The sequence below is a fragment of the Falco peregrinus genome, chromosome 1 (genome assembly GCF_023634155.1).
Source record: "Falco peregrinus isolate bFalPer1 chromosome 1, bFalPer1.pri, whole genome shotgun sequence".
In the NCBI taxonomy this organism is placed as follows: Eukaryota; Metazoa; Chordata; class Aves; order Falconiformes; family Falconidae; genus Falco; species Falco peregrinus.
In genome coordinates, this window is record NC_073721.1 from 44,232,529 (window position 1) to 44,252,358 (window position 19,830).

The following is a 19,830-nucleotide window of genomic DNA, read 5'->3' on the forward strand; positions in this document are numbered from 1 at the left end:
CGAAACAAGTAAGTTCAGTGCATGAGAAAGCCAAGAGAAATGGATACAAGAGGCATTTGCCCAACTATAGCAGTGTCCTCCAGACAGCACACAGAAAAAGGACAATAATAACTCAGTATTTTCCTGAAATAGCAGGACCTCATGATTTAACTTAATGTCTGTGGTGCCACTTGTTAGCATGGAAAGGCACATTTCTGACCAGCTCAGTGACTGGCATCACATTCCCTGAATAAACAGCAAGGGCATATGTACACTCACGCAGACATTTACATGGAGCAGAACATGCATCCATCACAAGCCGCTGTCCCCCAGGCTCGTGGGGAGCTCATAATGGAGAGGGATGTTTAAATTCAGCTGCACTTGTTAGCAGCATCTCCCCGTTTTCACTGACTTCCAGGATATTTATGGTAAACCACTAGGAGTTGTCATTTTGCTTATGACTACATTCTTATTCGGTTATTTAAGGGAGATTTAGTACATGTCACCTACTGAAGCCAATAGCCCCAAAGATGTTTGTCAGATGTAAATAGCCCATGGATAATTGATAATAGAGCTGGAGCCACAAAAATCCAGCTAAATAATTTGGACTGCAGGTTGCACAACATCGAGTAGCTGGGCTGCCAAGGCATCTAACTAATGTCTTTTTTAGGAGTTGATTATTACACAAACATATGTATATTTATAGCATTTCCAGTCTGGTTGCAAAGAAATATTTCTGTCCCTGAAAGGGGTAGCTCAGACAGGCTTAGATTCAGTCTTACTTTCTTCTGCCTGTGTACAAGTTATGAGTGAGCAAGAAATAAATTAGCTAGCAAGTCTTTAGCTTTAGTAGAGGAGATAGTAAAATAACAGTGGGAATAAAGCTAGCAAACAGGCCAGCAAACCTAAACTGAACATATCAGGGAAATGAAGGCAGAAAAATAATCTAGATTGAAAATCCTTCTCTATTTATCACTTGCAGCTTCCCCCTTCTTACTTACCTGGGCACATACCCTTCGTATACACAAATGCAGTCTTAGGGGATCAGGTCCTCAGTTGATGTAACTGGTGCAGCTGAGGGGGTCTGGTTTGAGCATCCCAAGCCATCCTCACCGAGGGTCTGTACAGCACCCACCCGCCTGCCATGAGGAGAGAGGAAAGATCTTGCAGTGCTTGCCTTTTGCTGCCTTGTCCTCCTCTGTGGTTTCCTTTCCTTCTTCCTTTTGTAAGAAGAAGTCGGCAAGGCAGTTGATCAAGTGACAGCCGTGGGCTTCGGATGTGGAAGGGATGAGCAGGTTAGGACTGGCATTTGCTATTTTGTCCATGCAGCTTGTGTTGGTCCTGCATGGTGACTTGCCTAGAGGCTGAGATGATGTCCCTTGCTGCCATCACACCAGGAATGTGGTGTGAAACTGCTGGGCAGGAGAAGTAACAATGAAGTCTGTCTTCCCATACCCATCACTAATAGCTCTTCCTCCATTATTTACCCATGTGTACAAATGAACAGCAAGAGTTTTTCCCCCAGAACTGCTGATAATAATGCTGTTAAAAGGCTATCCTCTTCGGGGTGATGATGGTACCCATTCTCCCTACCCTCTGCATTTGTTTGTCACTTTAGCCTCACCAGTTCTGCTGTGATAGAAGACAATTACAAAATCACCATAGTGCAAGGCAGCATCATACAGATCTGCAGTGTCTAATCAAGTTGGCACAAGGGAGTTTGTCCTCTGATGCTCTCAGAGGGACAGTGTCTTTCCAAAATTCATGTGTATAATGTCTGTTAAGGTGCAATTCAGCCCTCACTGGGGGACCACAACACAGGTATGTGCCATTTAATATCCTTGGTCGGAAGTGTGAGTCTTGTGTTGCTACTTTCCTCCTCTTCTAATGGAGTTTTGCCACACTGTGACGGCATTTTTTATCTGAGATGGTCACAGAACACTTTACATGCTCTTTATTACATGATAAATGCAACCTGGTGCTTCCTGTTGCTTAGGAGAAGAAAGTCAGGGAACACTCTGCTATAGTCTGTTAGGAATGCAAGAACAATTTTTTTGCAAACAAACCCAACAAACCAAAGAGTAGCAGCTCCTTAGGTATCATGAGTGCTTTAGCAACCTCACAGGAAAGTTCTGTCTCTCCTACAGCTAATGGGGAGTGATGCTGGAGGACAATGCTAATTACCTGTCTCTGCCCAACAGATATACTGTGGTTTTTTATAACAGAAGCATGCTGGCCATCTTTTCTGCCTGCTTAATTTTGGCTTTCAGGGAGACCAAGAAGATGGTTTCATTTGCTCCTTTCTAATTTCCCTCTGCTCAAAGGTACCACCCTCTTAAATCTCTGGGACTCGTTCCAGGACTGATGCTTGCTCTGGCGGTCCATTATACTGCCTCTGCCAGGTTTGCTCCCGGGAAAGTAGCTGCAGTTGGGGTACCTGGGTATATGGAACTCTCACATAGTCAAGGCCCTTCTTACTACTGTTTGTTATGCAGTTCAGATTCTGGTACAGAAAACAAGCACGAAGCCCATGAAAGCGTGCACAGCAGAGCCCAAGTAGGATGGATTGGGTACTTTTTTTCCTGGTAAAAGCTGGAATTCCCCATATGTATGAAAATGAACTGCTGATCCATCTCTTTGGTCTCCAGAGTCATCACTAGCACTTTTCTCTAGTCACTAAGGGCACCTACAATGTGCAACAAAATCAATGTGATTTTCACTTCTCTCTCTTTCCCAGGTTTCCTTTATGCTCTTGTTTTCTTCAGACTGTACCTAGATCAGTAGCAACTTTGTGTGCCATTGTAGCTTTACTAATCCCACCTTGCTTCCTTCATTATCTTTAATTCTTTTCTTTCTTTTGGCTTTTCCATGAGAGCAAACCCCATGAATGCAACATGTTTAGTGAGCTCCAGAGTAATAATTTACATTTCTCTTGAGAGCTCTGTTGTTTATCTTTCCCTGCCTTTCAGTTGATTTAGGGCTTTGCTGCTAAAGCTTTGGGGACACATGGAACAAGCAGCCCTCTGACTTCTTTCCCGCAGACACGTTCTTTCCAAGCTATTTCAAGCATGGTCGCTTTTTTCTCCTCTTGCCTTTCCTTCCCCTGCCCTCAGCCTGTCTTCACCGCTCTTAATGTAGCTGATGTTGAGTATCGGTGCTCTTTGTGCTAATGGGCTACTCTGTGTGGGCTGTTTATTTTTTTAATACACATCAGGGTTGTTTTGGTTACAGTCAAAAAAACAAATTGGAAGTGAGATGCTCAATGTAAACTTTGAAGTAGCAGCTCTCTTTACCGTGTCCTTCCAGAAGCCCTTTCCATGTTTTTTGCAGTAGCTTAAATAGGTCTTGAACTGGAATGTTTCAAGTCAGTGTTGGTTTGCATCATAAGATTGGGTCATTTGGGCAAAACTGGGCTTTCTTAGCCCAGCTTACTGATCCAATTTATGGGGGCAATAGTAGTGCTCAGGTTCATATGGGGAAAGGTTGGGTTGTATAACAAAAATCTGCAGGGGAACCACAAGTGCCTTCTTCACAACGGTTGTACTTGGATATCCTCTGGATGTATGTGTTTGAATATACCTAGAAAATTCGTGGTCTCAGATAAAGATTCCAAGGAGAAAATCTAGTCACCTCTAGTTTGAAGCCAACAAAACTTACAGGCAGCTAGTGCTTGAGAGGAGAGACCCCTGATGAACTCACGCACCTGAGTCCAGGTCTTTTTTAAGCATCCTAGAATAAAAACTTTATGATCAGAAAGAGAGACCTCTCCACTGCTAAGGGCTGCCACGGCTGTGTGTCACAGCTGCGGCTCTGATACTCAATGGAAAGTCTAAAAACCATCCAAGTGAAATTGAGGTAGAAAAAAAATATAAACATAATGATACCTGAGTAATAGGTGGCATTCCTGTAAGGGTTCCTCCATACCTTTCTGTAACACTGAAATCTCTGTTACCTCTATGTACACAATATGCCAATATGTGTCTGGGGTATTTTTATGCTATGCACTACTGCAACATTACTGAAAAAGGAAAATTTAGACCAAATAGATTGCTGCTGTCAGTATGTAATAACACCGTTAACTGTTTGGTGCTCCCTGCATTAGTGTTGTTTAGGACAGAATATTGATAGCATCAGCTCTTGGGGTAGGGGGTAAGACAAATCAGAGTTCCAGCACTAAGAACTGATAAGCAATTATTTACCTTTCCTTTCTATGTGGTGTGTGTGTGTTCTTTGTTCTCCACTGACAGTTGTTGGATCTCCCAAGGGAATTTCTTTCTCTGACATCACGGAAAACTCTGCTACAGTCAGCTGGACACCCCCTCGCAGCCGCGTGGAAAGCTACCGGATAACCTATGTCCCCATCACAGGAGGTAACTGTGCAGAGGGACGGGGAGGAAGGTGACAAAAGGGAGAGAAGAAAGGGTTTGTTGTGCCAATATCCATTTCTCAGTGCATCTCCCAGCTCACCTTACACAGATCATTTCTTTCTTCAAACTGCTGACCAGGAATGTGGATGTGGATACATGGTCCCAGTGAGCCAACCTCTGTCTCGGCAGTGTCCTACATCCCATGGACAAGACTTGTAAGGGTGCTCAGAGCTGAGTACTGGAATCGTTGGTACCCTAATAGGGTCATGTTCACAAAAATCTAGATTCCCCCTGAGCCTCCTAAGTAAGGATTTCTTTCCAAACTGTCTCGTTATTTTGTAGGCACTTTATGAGCTAAGCATATGTGAAAAAATGGCCCTTGGAAACAATAATCGTAGTTCATGGTTATAATAGTTTTCCAAGGCAGTGATTTTCTTAGAGCTCCCCAATGTTGTTTTATTCCATCCATTATATCTTGGTTTTAGTGTTCATTTTAAAAAACTTCCTATACTTAAACAGGTTTTTAGCATAACTTGGGGACATCTTTGAATGGAAACAGCTACACAGCAAACACTACAGATGTCAGAACTATAAAAGACATGCTATTGACTAAGACAAGTAAAGACACAAGCCTTTAGAAAATACAGTATGTAAGCATGCACACAACTTTAAATATATAGTTGTCCCACAGAAGAAAAGGAGCAATCCGCTATCATAAAGTTAGGCACTTGTCTAAGTGCTTTCCTGGAATAAACCCAGAATCTGAAACAAATATGTGTCCTAAGTCCTCACCCACATATACAGCACCTCTTAAAATGATATATACTGTATCCTTATTTGAAATGAGATGGGTGAAAGAGAAACTTCTAGCCCTTACCAGAAACAAGGCAGATTGAAGTTGCAAGTCCTGTCCTCTTGCAGGTGTATGAATTTCCATGTAGAGTACATTGTGTTTTCACCTTACATCTCATTTGTAAAATCCTATTTTTCTGAACAGAAATGTTAATTTTTCCTTACTGTTGGCATACCATTAGGAATGAATAGAAACCAATGTCTTAGATTTACATGTCATGGCAGCAATATTTTTTCCTGAGGCTACCCTTTGACATCGGTGATTGTAACTAACTAGGGAAAATTCACCACCTCCTGTACAAGTAGGTGCATGTTGGTCAAAATGTCTTTAGCTTGAAACACATCCTTCAAGCATTTCCTGGAGTATTGTGTCACTAATCCCTTGGCATTTGGCTTCATCCTAGGTACTCCAAATGTTGTTACAGTCGATGGAAGCAAGACAAGGACCAAGCTGGTGAAGTTAGTGCCAGGTGTAGACTACAATGTTAGTATCATCTCCGTGAAAGGCTTTGAAGAAAGTGAACCCATCTCTGGCACTCTGAAAACAGGTGATAAATAAAGAGCAAATAGCAGTTTTTCCAATGTGTTGTCTGTGCCGTAGGAGAGGCTGGGGAACTGGAGCTGCAGACCCACTGAAATCCCATTTTTGCTGTCCTTTTGCCTACTCTTTCTTTGTGCCTCTGTATTTCAGATGAGACTAGAAATTGCAAGTGATCAGGCTCCCATCTGCTTAGTGCTGATGCTCAACTTCCAGTGAGACAGAGACAATTCACATAGTTACAGTCCTAATACATCAGAAAAAAAACCAGAAGCTACTTAACACTATTTTACAGACAAGGGAGCAAAGTGCCAGCTCAGCTGAGCAGCTCAGACCAGTTTTTGTTGTGGACTCAGACTCTCCCAGGTTCCAGACTGTGTGCTAAGAGTAAAAACATTCTCTCTCCAGTTTTTTTTTCTTTAACGCAGCTTTAAATATCCCTGCAGGCAATGAGGGTTCACCGCCTCTGCTGACCCCACCCTGCAGTCTCCATCATTCATTCTTATTTTGGGGGGGAGCAAGTATCCAGAGAACAGAGGCAAGGAACAAGTTGACGAGTATTGGATACTAACATGAAATGTCTAAGCCCATCCCAGCCGTACTGGAGGCAGATATCTATCCTAGTTCAGGGAGAGCATAAAGCCATGTGCAAAGCAGAGTCCTGTGAGGAAGCAAGGCAGGCCGTGTGGGGATTTTGGATGGTTGGCTGCCTGTTTGATTGGTTTATTTTTAAACATGCAGGGCAAGCTGGTGGAAGGTCATGGTGGTGATCAGTTGCTGTCATATTAATTCTTTTTCCCAGCTCTGCCTCCCAAGTTTGCTCCAAAAAGGCAGCCCAGATTTCGGGGTGTTGAGAGAAATATGTCAGCTCTGACAGAGTCGTTAAGATTGATGATATCAAGACTGATCTGAGAACATGGTTATGGCTGTTCCCAGTGTTTAATCCAGACATTGACCCCCCCTTTCCAGCCGAGGCATTTGATGTCTCTTTACAGGCACTGACGTCTTTCCTGCAGAGCTCCACTATTCCAAAGGCAATCAGAAAAGCTGCAGTGTTTGTGCATTTTGTATCATATATTTACAACAGAGCATTGCACAGAGCCAAGAACATTTGTCAAATGTCAAATTCCTTCAATTTGTTATTCTCTTCCTTTCAGCTCTGGACAGCCCGTCAGGTCTAGTAGTGGTGAACATCACAGATGCTGAGGCTCTGGCGACCTGGCAGCCAGCGATTGCTGCTGTGGATAATTACGTTGTCTCCTACGCTTCTGAGGACGGTGAGGAGTTAGTGATGGGTCCGGGAGCTGACAGCGGTACAGCTCTCAAAGGATGCTCCGAAATGGGTGCAGCGACGTGACTCCAGGAAGATGGCAGGGGGCTGTTATTTGAGGGAAACATTTTAAAAACTGTCATTTCAGTTAGGCATTCCCAACTCAGATGTGAGCAGAGGTAACAAGATTCTTGAAAAGATGGCGTTATAATTCATATGAACACTAGAGAGTGCTAATACTTCTCGCTAAAGTACTCTGGTAGTAATTCAGAATCAGCACAGGTGAGAGCAGGGAGATGGGCTCTGGGCTTTTACTATTTTGCTCTTGCTCCCCAGCTAGTAAAAAATAAAATAAAATAAAATTAAAAAATCACTGAGTGGAGTGTGAAGTTGAGTACATCATGACATGTCTGAATAATGCTGGGATCTGTTCTGTTTTGTGTTTTCTTCTTAGAACCAGAAGTTACCCAGATGGTATCAGGAAACACTGTGGAGTATGACCTGAAGGGCCTTCGACCTGCAACTGAGTATACGCTGAGTATCCAGGCGCTGAAGGACACACAGAAGAGTGAAACCCTCTCCACTCAGTTTACTACAGGTGCTATGTCCCACCTCACTGCAGGGGAGAGCAACCCTCTCCACTCAGTTTACTACCGGTGCTATGTCCCACCTCACTGCAGGGGAGAGCTGCCATCTCTTTTAGTCCCTCCTGGCTTACGTTTCTCTAATACCAGCAAGTGACCCAGCACGTTGTGCTTTTTTTAGTAGAAACCTGAATTTGGGTAGCATTTGCACCAACTTTTCTCAGGTGGAAGGCTGGCGTGACTGATCCAGAAGGTGGTTTTCTGTCACCATTTCTACAGATTCTCAAACAAAGCAGGAGCAAGAGCTCTTCTTTGGGGCTGATGCTGGAATACCAATGCTGAAGGTATCCAGCTAGTTTCATACTTAGGGCTTTCCAGGAGCATCAATGAAATCATGGACATTTCTTGTTTTCCTCACTGTTACTTGGCTTGTCCCAGGGCAAAGGAGCCAAGAGCCAAGTCTTACAAATTCCATGTTATAATTACAGTGAAGAAGAGAAGCTGTAGCCAGACCAAGTATGAAAAATTTTCCTGTCCAAAAGAGGTGTCATTGAAACCAAAGATTTTCTTCCTGGGAATATATAAATACCAATCCCTCTTCTTGTGTGAAACAATGAAAGGCACAATTTTGTTTCAAAAGACATTTTGATGCAACTGCTTATAAAGTGCCTGACACAAGCCAATACTTAGACTTAGATAAAGTAAATACCTTTATTTCAAAACTTCCAATGGGAAAATTACTGTTTGATTACAAAATGTAGGTTTTAATATTTTTCAATTTCAAATTTCTGGGGAGAAAATGTTTGCTTTCCTGTTTTAATATACTGTTCATAAGATAGCCTGAGTACTAAACTTCATATAGATGTGATTTTAATTGATCCTTTGTCTCCATCAGGACTGGATGCTCCAAGAGATTTAAGTGCCACTGAGGTTCAGTCAGAAACAGCTGTGTTGACTTGGAGGCCTCCTCGTGCTCCTGTCACTGGTTATCTCCTGATCTACGAGTCCGTTGATGGCAGAGTCAAGGTAGAGCACTTGTAACAAAACCAGAAGGGCTGTGCCTCAGAACTGGGCAGCAGAGATGCTCTGAAGCATCCAGCAATGGAACAGAATCATACGCCTTAAGATAAACACGGTAAAATACAAAGTGCCTGTTTCAGTGCCTGCTTGAACACAAATGCATTCCAAACCTGAGTAAGTACTTTCCTATATCACAGCCTGAAACAAGCTCAATTGCAGCCAGAATTTCAACCGTCATCTCTCCACAATATGGATAAAAGCACAAGCAGCCGTTTTCCCTCATTCCAAACCTGTACCATAGGATAAACTCAGACACCTCAAAAAATGGGATTCCCCTTTCCAAACTCAGGAGAACGCACCCCTCTGCAAGGGAGGTGTCTAAGGCAGGATGGATCTCCTTGGAAAGTGCCTCTTGCTCCCCAATAATTTTATTATGTTCCTAAATAACTAGATTACACTGGTTGCTTAAATGAGGTAAATCCCAGCAAAAAATTGCAAATAATTTTGGATGTCCAGCCTGGTACATCAGAAAGGGTTTTGAGTTTCAAGAAGGTGAATTCCCTAAGCATACTGAAAACCAGTCCTTTAAAGTTACAGAAAAGCAGCCTTTGGAAGACTGCAGTATATTTCCTTGTCCTAAAGGGTGATTATTCTTGATTTTTTATGAGTTTCACAAACAAATCTATACAATGGGTATGTTTAGGGCATGTAAACTTTTATGCTAACTTGCTTTTATATCACACAATTTATACATTATGATGGTAAACATTCATTTCCAGGCAACTTTTCTCGAACTTCTAAAGGAAGTTTGCTTAATAAAAATCTTAGAGGAATAGAAGTTTTGTATTAAATAATTTAGATCATTAAAAATACCATAAATAATTACCACAAAAAAATAATGTGACAAACTAAAATAAATAACAGTTCTGGTCATTATGATTTGCTCACTCAGGTTTACCTGTATTATTTCTCCTCTCCACAGGAAGTCATCCTAAACCCCGAGACAACTTCTTACAGCCTCACGGAGCTGAGCCCATCTACTCAGTACACGGTGAAACTCCAGGCGCTGAGCGGATCCCTGAAGAGCAAAACAATCCAGACTCTTTTCACCACAAGTAAGGCCTTTAAAGCACACGCACAGCTGAAGGAACATATAAGTTACTGCTCTCAGGCCAGAGCAGGCACAGATCTCATAGAAGATTTTTACTCCAACTGTCAGTATGTGCTTCATTTTGCTTGTAGTGTCAGTGCAAAAGTCCCTGTTCCCCCTGAGCTGCAGTGTCACCTGCTTTCACCAGACTGTCAGGATGAAATTATTTTCTTTATATCCATCCACATTACATCTCTAGTCCTCTCTCTGATGAAACATCCTATCTTTCCCACGTCAAATTTGGAAAGGAACATTGCTCTTTAAAATCCCAGCTGACACCCTGATTGACCTCTGTATTGACGCATAGCAAGTGCTTAAAACAAATCAGCATTTGAAGTTGAAATGAAGCAAACCACATACACACACATACACAAACCAGTTCAGTGGTCCAAGGAGATGCATTTCTGGACAGGCTGTTTTCTACTCTTTCTGAGATCAGTTTTCATAAAGCCACACAGCATTTGTTCCAGCTCTAAGAGGACAGCTCTCCAGTGAGCAGAATGCAAGAGTAGATTGGGTTCTCTGAAGGTCACTTCACAGCTGACGTTAAAAGAAAAAGTTGTTCAGTATTAACTGTGAAACCTCACCTGTTGTTTGTCTCACTTTCCATGGTTTCCAGCCTTTTAGAACCAGCAGGACCTTCAGCCGTTCCCATTGTCCCTTCTGTCACTTGGACCGTCAGCCCAAGGGCTCACAGAAGTGCTGATGAAAGCGACACATCCCCGACCCTGCTCACAGTCACTCCTTGTGCAGAGCAGGATAAACTCTACCACCAGGCAACAAAGCACAACCAGATATTGGAGAATTAAACCTGGGTGTATTTAAGCAACAGTTGGGAAACTGACCGCAAGCAGGGACTTAACGGGGTGCCTTTGCCCATACGAACAGGGTGTCAGCCACATTCAGGCAGATGCTTAAGCCTGGCCTCAACTCGAAACATGCATTTGTGTGCTGTTAAGTTAGAGGGAGAGAGCTACTTTCCTCCGAATCCAGGAGCTGATGCAAATTCTGTAGCTGAGGCAGCGGCAGGGATGGCCAGCACTCTGGAAAGGGAGCAACAAGCACCCCATGAACAGCCACAGTTCAAACTCTCCAACAGGCACACCTAGAACTTCACTTAATTGGACCATTGACTGAAAAGTTAATAGCCTGAGTGAATTTAAAAAGTAAAAAGAAAAGCTTTTTAGGGGGTTAGAAATTGTTCTGACTGGAATGATGCTATTAGCTTGTTAGAAAGAAATGCTTAATGACATTTCCCTGTAGTTTCAACTGTTAGTGTTTGCTTTGTTTTTTGAAAGTTTTGTAACATATTTAATATTGTACTTGCTAGCAAAATACTACCAATCTTTTTATTTTTCATTGTAATCCTGTCTTTGTATTTCCCCCTCCTTTTTCTATGACATTATCAGGGTTTGGTAGGTTTGGTTTTACCCAAAAGTTGCTGTGAACACAGCTCATGCCATTTCAGTATTTAGCTGGCGGATGCATTCCCATCATAGCAGGGAGTAGTTAGGCGGCATTCACAGCACTTAAAAAGTGTGGACAGATGTGCAAAAGCATATTCAAAAGAAAAATTTACATCATCTGCTGTTTACTGTGAATCTTCTACATGTAGGATAGCAATTACAACCCTGTTCCTGCACTATGTACTTGGCTGTGCCATTGACCCCAAACAGATTTTCGTGAGTCATCTATATTCAACAAATTCCTTGTAACTGCTGATTTCTTAAGGACTTTTTTCTCTTTTTGTGTGTGTGCAGCTGGTCTTCTCTATCCTTACCCCAAAGATTGCTCCCAGGCTCTCCTGAATGGAGAAACCACCTCTGGGATCTACACAATTTACTTGAACGGGGACAAGGCTCAGCCTCTGCAAGTCTTCTGCGACATGGGTGAGGACGGCGGCGGCTGGATTGTGAGTAAGGGGGAGAGCCCCCCACCACCCTTACGTGTATCTGCCTGTACTAAGGGCAGGGATAGCACATCCCATCCCTGTTCACCTACAGCATCCCTCATAGTGCTCTCTTATCAGAGTAGGGATGACTTGTCTGTAAATTTGGGGAATTTTATCTCAGGTAGGACACCTAGGTGCCTAGAACAAGCTTACCAGCTCTTTCTGTAGGTGGAGGGGGGAGCTGGAGGAGAGGAGAGAGACCATCCAAAGGATGGGTCACATCAGTGGTTTCAGCACCTAGGAAAAGCACTGATCTCTCTCCATTGGCTATAGGGGATGCTGAAATTACCATCTTAGATCAGATACACACCTTCTAAATAGCTAATTAGGTGAGAGGAGGGTGGACTGACTATTTGGATGATAAAGACAGTGAAGGAGATTTAATCACAGGCCAGAAAAATCAGGTGTTCAGCAGCCACGGGGCATGGTGGTGAGCCCGGCAAGGGACACATCCCACCTGGACAACAAATGAATGGCAATAAACTCACCAGCTCTCTGCACTGACAGCCTCGAATTTGGACATGCCAGAGGGGCCCAGGGCACAGAAAGAAAAGAAGGAGCTGGAGAAATGCATGGCTAGGGGACTGAGGGATGTAGAAAGTCTTGGCTGAGAAATGGAGAAGTGCAAGAGGCTGTTAAAAAAGCAGAGAGCATTGTGCAGGGAATGAGCCTGGGTACCCAACAGAGAAACTAGACACTCCAAGCCAGCAGGGAGCATTCAGCAGTCGTGGTACAACCCAGCAGCTGCTCCGGGTGGTAAAGGCAGGGCAGCAGTGACGCCAGGCTCTGCGTTTGGCAAAGCCACATCACTAGTGCCCTTTCTGCCCAAGGCACTCTGTCGGTGACACTGCTTGTGGCCATGGTTGTAGGTGTTCCTGAGGCGTCAAAACGGAAAGGAGGATTTCTACAAGAACTGGAAGTCTTATGTGGCTGGGTTTGGAGATCCTCAGGATGAATTCTGGATAGGTAAGTGTCAAGAATTTGTCTTTCTTAAAAAGAAAAGATGAACGCAGCCCAAAAGATTAGGAGCCTCTTGGAAGCCTCCGCTTAGCTGGCAAGGATATTTGTAAAGGGGACGGTAACCTGGCTGAGGGAGGCTGAGGAGAGCATGTGAGGGAGACTGGAACTGCCAGGTCCAAGCCAGTCCCCACAGCTGCAGGTCATAGCTGTCACATTTCTTGGGTCACCAAACATAGCATACCAGTGCTCACCGGGGCTCCGTAGAGAGTCAGAAGGCAGCCTGAGAAGCAACAGCAAACCTTCTGCCTGTACTTCCAGAACACCCGCAGCAACACAGGCGTATGACTGAATGAAGCAAAGTGGGGAAAAGAGAAGGAAAAAGCAAATTTTTTCAAAGATTGTGCTACATTTTATTTGGTTGTAAAATGAAAAGCAGCTATGATCACACAGCACAACTTTGATTGCTTTTCCCAACGGGCTACCTTGTGCCGTGGTTTGAAGGGAAGAGGTCTCCCAGCCAGCCTGGGTTTAGCTGTTTGCTGTTGTGCTAACAGCTGAAATAGCTCACTTCCCTCACCAGTCTGTATGCCCTGTTGTATCTATACAGGCCAGTATGACCCTCTTTATGGGATAATGTGACGGTAGAGAAATAAACACGGGGAGACAAATGAATTGTTCATTTACATCCACAGGCCTGGAGAACCTCCACAAAATCACTTCTCAGGGCCAGTACGAGCTGCGTGTGGATCTGCGGGACAAAGGTGAGACAGCTTATGCTGTCTATGACAGGTTCAGCGTTGGAGACTCAAAGAGCAGATACCGGCTAAGAGTGGATGGGTACAGTGGCACAGCAGGTGAGATGAAAGCTTTTTTTTTGCTTCTGATTTGCAGTTTCCTCCCAGTTGACTCAAGATAACTGTGAATGTTGCAGATCAGTGTCACAGCAGGTACCTCTTATACGTTAGGTGTTTGAAAATATAAACATATCAATATATTTTATGTTTCCATTTTAAATCTTCCAATCATTTAGGTGCCACATTTTATGGCATGCTTATGACAGAATATAAACAAGTGTATTAAACAGCCATATAACTCATTTGGCTGATGCTTGGCTGTCATTTATACAGCTAAGAATAGCTTGGCACAGCCTCGTGTCTTCTCAGCCGAATATGCGGCAAAGTCCTGCTATAACATGATTTTTAATTTTGCTGAACAAATCATCTGCCTTTTGTAATTACACTGGGGCAAACCCTGCAGCACTTAGTGAGTCCTCATCAGGGCTTCACAGGATTAAAAGATAAATCCAGCTCCAGAGGATGTCTTGAAAAGAGATTCTGCTGCTAGGTGCATAAAAAGAGACCACAGAGATGTGTATGTATGGACTCTGCCCTGTGACCATCACATGAACTTTATGCACAGTCTATAGGGTTACAGACAAAGAATATGCAGCAGTAGTAGAATTAATGTCTATTTGAGGCAAACACACCGGTGCAGAGCAGTAGTAGCTGCTATAGTTAGTAGGATTCAATTCTACTACTACCTTTTCCTAAGCATCCAGGCTGAGGATTAATGGATGGAGCAACGTAGATAGTAAGGCATGAATGGGAGCTCTGCCTCAGGCGTACACCCAAGGCTGGTCCTCTTGCACCCACCTGTAAATGGGCACCTGGCCCCTGGGAGTGGGAGGTCAGTGCTAGGCAGCCGTCTCTCTGTCTGTGTTTCCAGCTAAAGAAGATGGGTGGCTTTACTGCATGGGCCAGGGAAGTGTGGAGACTCCTTTGGTCTTGATTCACTCCTTGCGGAGGTCTCTGGACCTGCTTTGTTCACACTGCCTTCTGTACAGGGCCAAGATCCAGCTTTCAGCACAAAATGCAGAAAAATTGAGCTGCATAAAAATACACTTAATAAATTGGGGATTAGAGACCACCTGGGAAAATATTTTTACTTGCTTCCAACAATAAAAGTTGTCACTTCCTTCTGTATTAAAACAAGTCAATTTTTAAAAACATAGATACACAGTCAGGCTTCACAGATGGTGCATGGCACGGTCCAAACATTTTCTGTAGAACGGTCACTCCTATGTGATTTAAACCAGGCAAATCACTGACCTTGCTCTTTCTTTTGTCTCCCCCATTCAGGTGACTCCATGACATACCATAACGGAAGGTCCTTCTCCACCTTTGACAAGGACAACGATTCTGCCATCACCAACTGTGCTTTGTCATACAAGGGTGCCTTCTGGTACAAGAATTGTCACCGAGTCAATCTGATGGGCAGATACGGTGACAACAGCCACAGTCAGGTGAGTTTGGCGTTTGAAGGCTTCCATAATGCATGAGAAGGGGAGTTGGAATTATGGGTCTGCCTGGTGGTTCAGCTACCCGGACATAAGAGCACCAGCCAAGCCCACCCTCCAGACCAAAGGATCATAGGGAAAGATATGGACAGTTGCTCACAAAACAAGAATTTAATGTCAGCTGGTGAAAATTTGATCGTTTTGTATGATTTTCCAAAGGAATATCCCAAGCGTGCAGGGAACAATTGTAGTTTTCAACATGTGAAGCAAACCATCATGGCATGAAAGCTGGGCAGGGTGACAGCTCCAGGGGAAATTGTGTGGGTTTGCTCATACAGGTCACGCGTGCCAGCACCCCATGCCCCATGCCTCCCCAAGCCCTGCTCCTTTGCCGTGCTCTGTTCTCAAATTATAAACCAGCCCGACATCTGAAACAAAAGCAGTGAAAGCTGACAAAAGGAAAAGGGAATGTGTGACCTCCCACACTTCATCTTTGTCTTGGCAGGGTGTTAACTGGTTCCACTGGAAGGGCCACGAATATTCCATCCAGTTTGCAGAGATGAAGCTGAGACCCTCCAGCTTCCGAAATCTGGAAGGCAGGCGAAAGCGAGCGTAAAGCCTGAGTGGTGGCGAAGGGGCTATGGGCAGGGTGATGGGGGGGAGGGAAATAGAGTGGGGGTGTGGGGAGAACCTCTGGCATCACTGGGGTGGTGGGATGTGAGGAGCTGGTAGTCGTACCAAAGCATCGGTGACCCGTGGCCCGACAGAGGCTTCTGCAGCAGCCCAAACAATAAGCCTTAAGCGTCCCAGTGTTTTCAGCAGAGCAGCTCCAGCTGCCCACCAGTAATGTCCTCCACACCAAAGACAACAATCTCAAGGGTTGTATGTTGTTTCATTGATTTTTGTTTTCTCAGAAAGCCTCTGGGACAAGTTTCTTCCGCAGTTTGACTATCTTTTGGGTCACCCGGGGTAAGGGAGGGAGAACAGTTTTGTACATTGGTAGTTTGTTCTAGAACCAGCCATATTTTACACACAGAAATTTGTATGATTAATTATCATTATCATCATTATTATTATTATTAGCTATAATTGAAATTCATTGGTCGTCGGAAAGCCTTTTTTTATATATATATCAAGTACCACAGAGAAGGAGGGGATGGGAAGGGGAAAGCAGTATGTTTTAAACTTAAACATAAGATTAATATTATTAATATAATGAAAAAGTAATAATAATAATGATAATAATAATAAGCTAAGGTTTTTGTCATTTTTAAGAGAACCATGCTTTCGGAAACACAGCAGGACAGTGTCTGATTGTAAATTTTTTTTTTATAAATAAAAGCACAATTACTTTAAAATAAATTTCTACCTTTTTTCATACATGTTGAGTTTGTGCATGTCCAGGGTATGTTACCTTAGATGGGGAAGCAAAAGAAAGGCTGAGAATGATTAGGCTGCTGAGCCCATACGAAAACTGTTCCTTGTGTCAGTGACTGGCTGTAAGTATTCTGCTGGGTCTGTAACAGTGAAATGCCCCTAAGGATCTGGTTTCTTTTAGAACATATTTCTTTTCTTTTTTCTCCTGCCCAAAAGCTTCCTACATGTTTTTTCTAACTGTTACTGACCAGCGCTTGCTCCATCTAGGTGGGAATAACTAACAGAAGAATACAAATACAGAGTTGTTGTTAGGTACCATGGGCAGCTTTGAACACTTGTGTAAATAAAGGGCTCTCTTTTTTAATAAGAATGAAACCTATGTGTAGTTCCTCTGTATCATACTCTTCAGCTGAAGGCAATAAAAGATCTTTTGTTTTAATCCAGTCTCTCTGCCCTGTTTCAAGGCTGTACTTTTCAAACAAGACAAGTGTTTCTGTCTCCTCCTTGGTGCTCGCTGGAAGTGGCTGGGAAAGAAGATACTTTCAGTCAGAGTGGATGTGATCAGCTCTGAGTAAGACTTACCATGAAGTGCTAGTTCCTGGGTAAGGTTGGATATTGTTGCTTTGAAACAGGGTGTAAAAAGTGTGTGTGCATTGGAAACATCACTGAAAAGCTTCCAAATCAGGAGGGAGGAAAGGAAGGAAGGAGAGCATTACTTGTCTTCACCCTCAGGTCCCACCTTCCTAATTTTTTTTCCTTTTACAATTGTCATTATTTTTTATTGTAATCCTTTGATTATTGCATTTCTGAGCTTTAGCTGAGCGTTAGCCCTCGGGAATGGTTATGTCCCAGGGCTGTCTTGTTCATGGTCTTGACTGAAACTTTGGCATCGCCACAGAGGGGAGAGCCTGGTGGGGCGCCCCAGTGCTAGGGTGTGCACTGGGACCAGCTTTACTGGGAGAGAGCCCCAGGACACAGCAATAGCTGAATGGGGACACAGAAGGTGCTGCAGACAAGAGCATCAAAACCTGTGTGCTATGCTTTGCTAGTAATCCGTCTCAGCAACTACAACTCAGAAATGTCTAATTTCTGTGGATACCTGTAATTCATCTCCCAGGAACCATCTCAGACAGCCACAGCTACCTATGGCTAGGCAGACTTTAGGACCACAGACTAAGAGAATGCAGGGATGGTGCAGAGGGTTTACCGTCTGGGAACAGGCAATGCCTGGCAGGGGAAGTGGGAGACATTCCTAACAAAATTAGTAAAAACTATTGGAGGTCTTCTCTTCACGCTGTTTCTATTCCAGCATCTCCTGGCACCGCTGCCCACTCCCTTCATCTGCTTTAAGCCCAGGTACCGGCAGATGGCACACGGAGTCCGCCTGTCCTGGGCTATGCCTGCCCTGTGGCAGAGCTTGGAAATCCTGCAGGTACCCAGCATCGGTCCAGGTGCTGCCATTCTTCACTGCTGTCTTCTCCAGCACTCCGAGCTTCCTAGCTGGTGGTGGTGCCTCAGCAGCAGTGGTCTTGGTTAGGAAAACTAACTGCATGGAGTAAAGCATCACCCTGTGGCCACACAGCAGGAACTTCACAAGGGCAGCTGTGGGGAAAAGTTTATTTTGGGCTTGCAGGAACTAGGTCACAGCAAAAGCACATGTCAAAGAGGAACTTCCTTCATCAACGTTATTCCATGTACCTTTAATTTCTTTCTCTCCCACCCTTGCCCCTCAGTTGAAGTTATACTAGTGAATCCTGTATGTTTTGCACAGGGATCACAAGCCTCTTTTGACCTTCCGGAGTGCTAGCAAGGATGTGAGCTGCAGCACTCTATTCAATTTATTCTCTAATTAATAGCCCCTCTTTGGTGTTTTTCAGAGCAAATGATTGGCAGTATAAAAGACAGCAAATCCAATAATGAAGAAATATGCTCTACTCTCAAGATGCTTTTCAAGTTATTAGGAAATGGCACTAAATCTGTATAACTGGGGACTTGAAAGATCTTGCAGTCTGTTTGCAGACATTCAGAGAAAGAAATGACATTTATGAAATTATTTTCTCATTTCTAGGAACATCCCAAAGCTGTCTGTATCTGGTTGTGATGTCATTTAGCTTGGCAGATCCAAAGAGGGCTGCTGGATTTGCTCGTATTTGTACCTCACTCCAGAAATGACACAAACACTGCACAGCAGAAAGATGATCTTGCCTGTAATTACTCACTGACAGATGCCCTGCCTGGTATTTTTCATCATTACTACTGTGAGAGAGAAACTGGCAAATCCTTGAAGGAACACGTGCCAAAGCACCCTTCAGAGCTGACACGGGCTTGATTTGGTACCAAGCAGCTCTGCTGCGGGCCACTGTCAGGGATATTCGCTTTCTGCTATTTCTCTCCCCCCTTTCCTGGTTGTCATTTGTGAGATTAGCTTTAAAACACCCCCAGTTCTGAAATTTATTTATAAACCTGACAAGGGCAGGCCAAATTGCTGTCTGGTTAGTTTGTCAACTTAAAAAAACATAAACCACCTTAGTGCTGGTGTTAATAGTTAACGCGATGAAGCAGTTTAGGAGCCTCACAGGGGGCAGGAGAGGAAGGGCTTCAGGAATATTTAGACAGCAAGATCCGAGGTCTCAAAGGCAATGAAGGAGGTGTTTGGGGAAATGAGTGGGATCTATGGCGTTGTTTGTATCCATAAGGGGTATTTTTGAGACGTGTAGATGGAAAGCATCTTTTCCAGTGCCACTGTACCTATTCTGCCTCCTTCAGTCAATGTGTGTGCCCAGCCCTGCAGACACCTCGATTCACCCTGCAGTCCTAGCAAGATCTGAGACTGGGATTTAAGTACGGGTGAGGTGAGCGCTTCAGGCCAGCTGGGCAAATACAGCTGGACAGATAATTTTTGGGGACTGACGCTTAAGTTGATGGCAGCTTTTAGGTTATTAAATCCTCTGGCTTTTTTTAGGACTTGGACTGCTAAATGATGGGGTTTTTCTGAATCCAGGCATGAGTTTTTAGCCACACTGACAGAGTGGCTAGAGCACTCCAGTTTGATGTGGGAGATGATAGATACTTCAGATTCCTCCATCTGCCTCAGCCAGAGTGAGACCTTGATGTTGGCCCAGTTTGACCCCAGGAGAGCACCCTCCTCTGCTGCACCATCTCTGAGTTCAGCTGCCTTACCTCTTCTCCTGATGCTCTTCCATTCTGTTCATTGATCAAGGGAATTGATCTCACCTGTTGCTGGGCTAAATATAACCACAAAACCAGAGCATCTTGCCTGAGCCAACATTAGTGAATAAGTAGCCCAAACTATTGCAGTGATTTATAACAGAAGACACCTTCTATTTCCCGTCTTTCCTGTACAAGGATGTCACTTCAACAAAATTACAAAAATTACATACAAATAACTTCATTCAAAATTACAGAAAAGTTTTACTTGCTTTGCTTTAAGAGGAGTTGGGCATAACTGGGGGTTGAAGAGCGTGT

At 43.8% G+C, this 19,830-nt stretch overlaps 1 protein-coding gene across 4 annotated transcripts in view; it reads left to right on the plus strand.

Moving 5' to 3' along the window:
* The window catches only part of TNC (tenascin C), a 72,236-nt gene extending 55,453 nt beyond the window's left edge, over nucleotides 1-16,783 (plus strand). For all 4 annotated transcript variants that reach the window (XM_013294312.3, XM_055805324.1, XM_005231278.3 and 1 more), the window contains 11 exons: nucleotides 4,227-4,349; nucleotides 5,603-5,746; nucleotides 6,894-7,013; nucleotides 7,461-7,604; nucleotides 8,486-8,616; nucleotides 9,593-9,725; nucleotides 11,521-11,672; nucleotides 12,581-12,677; nucleotides 13,364-13,525; nucleotides 14,810-14,973; nucleotides 15,473-16,783. In XM_013294312.3, coding sequence (XP_013149766.2) covers nucleotides 4,227-4,349; nucleotides 5,603-5,746; nucleotides 6,894-7,013; nucleotides 7,461-7,604; nucleotides 8,486-8,616; nucleotides 9,593-9,725; nucleotides 11,521-11,672; nucleotides 12,581-12,677; nucleotides 13,364-13,525; nucleotides 14,810-14,973; nucleotides 15,473-15,583 — 1,481 coding nt within the window. In that variant the 3' untranslated portion in view covers nucleotides 15,584-16,783. The remainder of the gene's footprint in view (nucleotides 1-4,226; nucleotides 4,350-5,602; nucleotides 5,747-6,893; nucleotides 7,014-7,460; nucleotides 7,605-8,485; nucleotides 8,617-9,592; nucleotides 9,726-11,520; nucleotides 11,673-12,580; nucleotides 12,678-13,363; nucleotides 13,526-14,809; nucleotides 14,974-15,472) is intronic.
* Nucleotides 16,784-19,830: the final 3,047 nt, after the last annotated feature.